General features: G+C 45.7%; 1 protein-coding gene across 1 annotated transcript; it reads right to left on the reverse strand.

Annotated features, from left to right (window-relative positions):
- Window positions 1-1,077: 1,077 nt before the first annotated feature.
- Window positions 1,078-5,173, reverse strand: LOC117939918 (LARGE xylosyl- and glucuronyltransferase 2). Its single transcript, XM_034865323.1, has 5 exons — window positions 5,147-5,173; window positions 4,442-4,720; window positions 3,686-3,832; window positions 2,597-2,792; window positions 1,078-1,690 (listed from the first exon to the last, which is right to left on the reverse strand). Exons 1-5 carry the CDS (start codon window positions 5,164-5,166, stop codon window positions 1,493-1,495), a joined length of 840 nt encoding a protein of 279 aa, XP_034721214.1. The 5' UTR covers window positions 5,167-5,173; the 3' UTR covers window positions 1,078-1,492.
- Window positions 5,174-5,236: the final 63 nt, after the last annotated feature.

Genomic DNA, 5,236 nt, shown 5'->3' on the forward strand with positions numbered 1-5,236 from the left:
ACACACACACACACACACACACACACACACACACACACACACACACACAGCCCATCCCTGAAGCTCTGAGAAAGTCGGAAATAACTCTTTTTGATTTTCTCTTGAAGAGGTCATAAAATATAAAAAGAAAAGAAAACCGATTCCTAAAATAAAGACGTAATCAACTGTAATTCATTGGTTTTGATTTACAATGGAAAAAAAATTGATAAAAAGTTAAATTAAACATCTCAGTAAATCCCATTAAAAGTGATAAGGCTTCAATCTTCCTCCAGTTCGATGATTCAAAGCAGTCTTCTCTCTAAAATCTGAACACATCCACGTGGACGGACTGGTCCATTGCGTGTCTTCTGGGGGGGGGGGGGGGGGGGGGGGGGGGGGGGGGGGGAGCCCTGATTGTCAGAACAAGTCTATAAAGAAGAATATGGTTGTTGTTTCCCGGCCTTAAAGCTAGTCCCGTTAGCATCCACGCTCGTCCATCCGCCGCTCCCTCTCAGCCAATCCCGCGTCGACGAACCTCGCCGCGGTTGCTCGTCTCGGGAGTCGACTGGAGAACTCAAGCGTACCTTCCGGGTATTTTTCCACCTGGACTCTGTTTTCTCATTGTTCCGGGTCTCAGTGAATAATGGGAACGACAATCTTTTGACATTGGTCCAGTGTCCAGACGGCAGTCGGCGAAACAAGCTACGGTGTAAGCTAACGGGCAGTTGCGCATCTTCAATTTACGTCCGTTAAAACTGCTGTTTTTCCACCGATGTTTGAGATTATTCTTCTAAGTGTGTGACAAATTGTGGAAGGGATCCCTACAGAGATATACCTTCTCGTTAATGAGTAAGATCCTTTATTTAAACATAAAAAAACATTCGCAAATCGCTAACACCAACCCCACCAGACTCCATGCAAATAATCACTACTTTTATTATCGTAAAACACACTTCATTCAAAGTGGACAGAAACTAAATAAAACTACCAAAAGGCCGTCTTGGTTCATCTTTCCACTGTTCCAACAATCACCACTCTGGTCTGGTTGGGAAAAACTCTTAATTCACCCATTTACATGTGGAGATATGCTGCTCTATACACGCTAAAAGTAGTGATTATTTACATGGAGTCTGGTGGGATTGGCAAACCTTGGCGCCGTTTCTGGTTAAACAAAGAGGATTTTACTCTTCAAAAAGTCCTTTGGTGTTGCATTTCAGCCCGGTCCACGGCTGCTGATCACAGCGTTCTCGTTCAACGCTGGACCAACTTCAAAGAATGTTGTCCACACCAACCACTTAGACCCAAAACCTTCAGAAAATATGGTCCAGACAGGAAGGAAACGGAGCTACCCTTCAATGCACAGGAGCCCGAGAACGTTCCAAAGGGCTGTAAAGCTTTACCGTTATTGTTCTCTGCCCGGCGGCGCAGTGCAGCGGCAGCACGAGTCTGTCCGAACTCTGGGACCTCGTCCAGAGGCCCGAGGGACTCGCCGGCTCCCCGTGGTTCTGCTCTTTTAGATGGTCCTCTGAGCCGTGAGGTACTTGAGAGCAGCCGAGCCGTACTTCCTGGACAGGTCCTGGTGGAACTCGTCCTTCAGCGTGTTCAGACAGTTGCGGTAGCTGGAGCTAGAGCGGAACTTGGAGATGTCGAAGCTCGGAGCGTGGGGCATGTGGATCATGAAGGCGTTGGGGAGGACCATCATGTCGTACTCCTGGGGGGGAGGGACAACAAACGGATTGAGACGATTGAGGAGCATGATATAAAACTTGGACCAACAAAATAAAAGTTATAAACAAACTGTATTCTTATTCTGGGGCAATTGGCTCCCAAAACCATAGCCGCTAAGCCAATCTTAGCTTTGTAGAAGAAATGTTCCAAAATCAACACAAGTCTAGAAAAAACCTACGATAATCGGTGTCGATATGCAAGTCTGAAGTGTCTTTTATATAGACCTTAGTGGTCCCCTAATACTGTATCTGAAGTCTCTTTTATATAGTCCTTAGTGGTCCTCTATTACTGTATCTGAAGTCTCTTTATATAGACCTTAGTGGTCCCCTAATACTGTATCTGAAGTGTCTTTTATATAGTCCTTAGTGGTCCCCTATTACTGTATCTGAAGTCTCTTTATATAGACCTTAGTTGTCCCTAATACTGTATCTGAAGTCTCTTTATATAGACCTTAGTGGTCCCTAATACTGTATCTGAAGTCTCTTTATATAGACCTTAGTGGTCCCTAATACTGGGTCTGAAGTCTCTTTATATAGACCTTAGTGGTCCCTAATACTGGATCTGAAGTCTCTTTATATAGACCTTAGTGGTCCCTAATACTGTATCTGAAGTGTCTTTATATAGACCTTAGTGGTCCCTAATACTGTATCTGAAGTCTCTTTATATAGACCTTAGTGGTCCCTAATACTGTATCTGAAGTCTCTTTTATGTAGACCAATGTCTATACGTGGAGTCTGGGGGTGTGGCCTTGACCAACTTCCATGTATGACCTCATAAGGGGCAAGATTTCAGATCGGAGCTTTCATTTTCTCAAAGGCAGAGCAGGATACCCATGGCTCGGTTTTTACCTATCACCATCTCTAGCCACCGGGGCCATAGGCAGACGTACCTGTGCGTCCAGCTCCAGGATGTGAGACACCTTGTTCCAGCCGAAGCCGACGAAGCGTTGGTCGTACTCGGGACAGTCTCGCCTCACCACGACGTACGGCTCAAAGTCCGGCTCCCACTCCACCCGATACGGCGTGGTGGCTGTCCGCCATTTGGCGTAGTTGGTCGGAGCGTGACCTTTGGGCCACACATGATACCTGGAGATGCAGGGAGAGGAAGACAGAATGATGGATCTGATTCTCTTTCCCCAATCAGGATTCAATTAAAATCAATTTATAGTATCAATTCATAACAAGAGCTTTCTGGTGACCCTTTACAGATAGAGGAGGTCTAGACCACACTCTATAATTTACAAGGACCCAACAGGTCTAGTAGTCTCCTCCAGAGCAAGCAACAGGGCTACAGTGGAGAGAGGTCCCGAAGAGAGGACAACACAAGGGTTAAAGGTCAAAGAATGTCTTCAAAAACAACATGAGGACAACATAAATGCAACATGAAGACAACATGAGGACAACATGAGGACAACATGAAGACAGCATGAGGACAACATGAAGACAGCATGAGGGCAACATGAGGACAACATGAGGACAACATGAAGACAGCATGAGGGCAACATGAGGACAACATGAAGACAACATGAGGACAACATGAAGACAGCATGAGGGCAACATGAGGACAACATGAAGACAACATGAAGACAACATGAGGACAACATGGTGACAACATGGGGACAACATGAACGCAACATGAAGACAACATGAGGACAACATGAAGACCGCATGAGGGCAACATGAGGACAACATGAAGGGCAACATGAAGAAAACATCAGGGCAACATGTGGACAACATGAAGACAACATAAGGACAACATGAGGGCAACATGAAGACAACATCAGGGCAACATGAGGACAACATGAGGACAACATAAGGACAACATGAGGACAACATGAGGGCAACATGAAGACAACATGAAGACAACATGAGGACAACATGAGGGCAACAGGAAGACAACATGAGGACAACATGAAGGGCAACATGAAGAAAACATGAGGACAACATCATAATGTTTTATTTTTTTGTCCCCTCTATACCTGAAGGTGTAAAGAGTCCCCATGTCCAGCATGGAGAGCAGCTCGGCTTTGGATTTGGGGAAGGACAGACGGTACCGAAGGGTCTCGAACGCCGGAACCACCAGAGCCTTCTTAGTGTGGACCATGTCCAGCTGCACCACGGACCTCCTGCACAGAGGAAAACACCAACAGGCTCAACTAAACCTCCACATTCAGAATAGAATAGATGAACATGGGGGGTGTATACTTATGCCCCTGTATTTTAACATAGGGGGGTGTATACTTATGCCCCTGTATTTTAACATAGGGGGGTGTATACTTATGCCCCTGTATTTTAACATAGGGGGGTGTATACTTATGCCTCTGTATTTTAACATAGGGGGGTGTATACTTATGCCCCTGTATTTTAACATAGGGGGTGTATAGTTATGCCCCTGTATTTTAAGGAAGAACATTTCTTTATTTATGATACATTATTCATTCACAAAGAAATATAGCGTCCTTTAAAGTTAGATGTTCGTAGATGATTTAGGCATTAAGATAAATTTCCAAAAGATGTTTTTTTTATTCCTCTTTTTAACCAACTTTAGCCGGGGGGGGGGGGGGGGGTTGGGAGGGGACCTTATGAAAGCCACTGTACATGCCTCCTCTTTTGTTAAATAAATTGCATAAACAGTTGAACAAAGACAAAAGAGTAAAAAGTGGTAACTTCCATGGAAAATCAATAAAAACCTAAAAAGATAACCAGATTTCTAGCCCCAGCCCCGGCTGGCGTACCTGAGGTATTCGTAGAGGCCGTACATCGGCAGGAAGTCCACGTCGGTCAGGAAGACGTACGGCGTGTTGGCGTTCTTCAGCGCCACGTTGCGGACCAGGTTGACGGGGTAGAACTGGCCCTCCTTGTAGACGACGTGGTAGCCCACGTTCTTGCGGTTCTTGAGGACCTCGGAGGCCTGGGCGTAGCGGAGGAACTGCTGGGCCTCGGCGTCGGACATGTAGAGCGCCAGGCTGATGGGGCCCTCCCAGTGTTTGCAGATGGCCTCCAGCATCTGCAGCCTGCGGGTCGAGGATCGCAACTTAGGGTCATTGACAAATAACTCCTCTGATTTGTGAATTAGGGGGCGGGATCACAACTTAGGGTCATTGACAAATAACTCCTCTGATTTGTGAATTAGGGGGCGGGATCACACGAGCACGGCCGCGAGTTACTATCCAACAGTCGGGGGCGAAGATAAAAACAAAAGGTCTCAAGATTACTGAAGGGGACACAAATAATACAGAGTCCCCGCAGCACGTTGCAGTTAAGGCGTGCCTGCCGCCTGGACTTAAATTAAAAGAATACACACACACACACACATATACACATCTGTATACATATATGTGCATGCAGTGGTGCTCATAAGTGTACATGCCCAAGCTTAAGGTGACTAAAAAGAAAATTAAAAAAAATCTATATACATCTAAATACATGAAATAAAGGACCTGTCCATGGAAGACAACATGGGGACAACATGAAGACAACATGAGGACAACATGAGGACAACATGAGGGCAACATGAGGACAACATGAAG

The sequence above is a fragment of the Etheostoma cragini genome, unplaced genomic scaffold (genome assembly GCF_013103735.1).
Source record: "Etheostoma cragini isolate CJK2018 unplaced genomic scaffold, CSU_Ecrag_1.0 ScbMSFa_1437, whole genome shotgun sequence".
NCBI classification, from domain to species: domain Eukaryota; kingdom Metazoa; phylum Chordata; class Actinopteri; order Perciformes; family Percidae; genus Etheostoma; species Etheostoma cragini.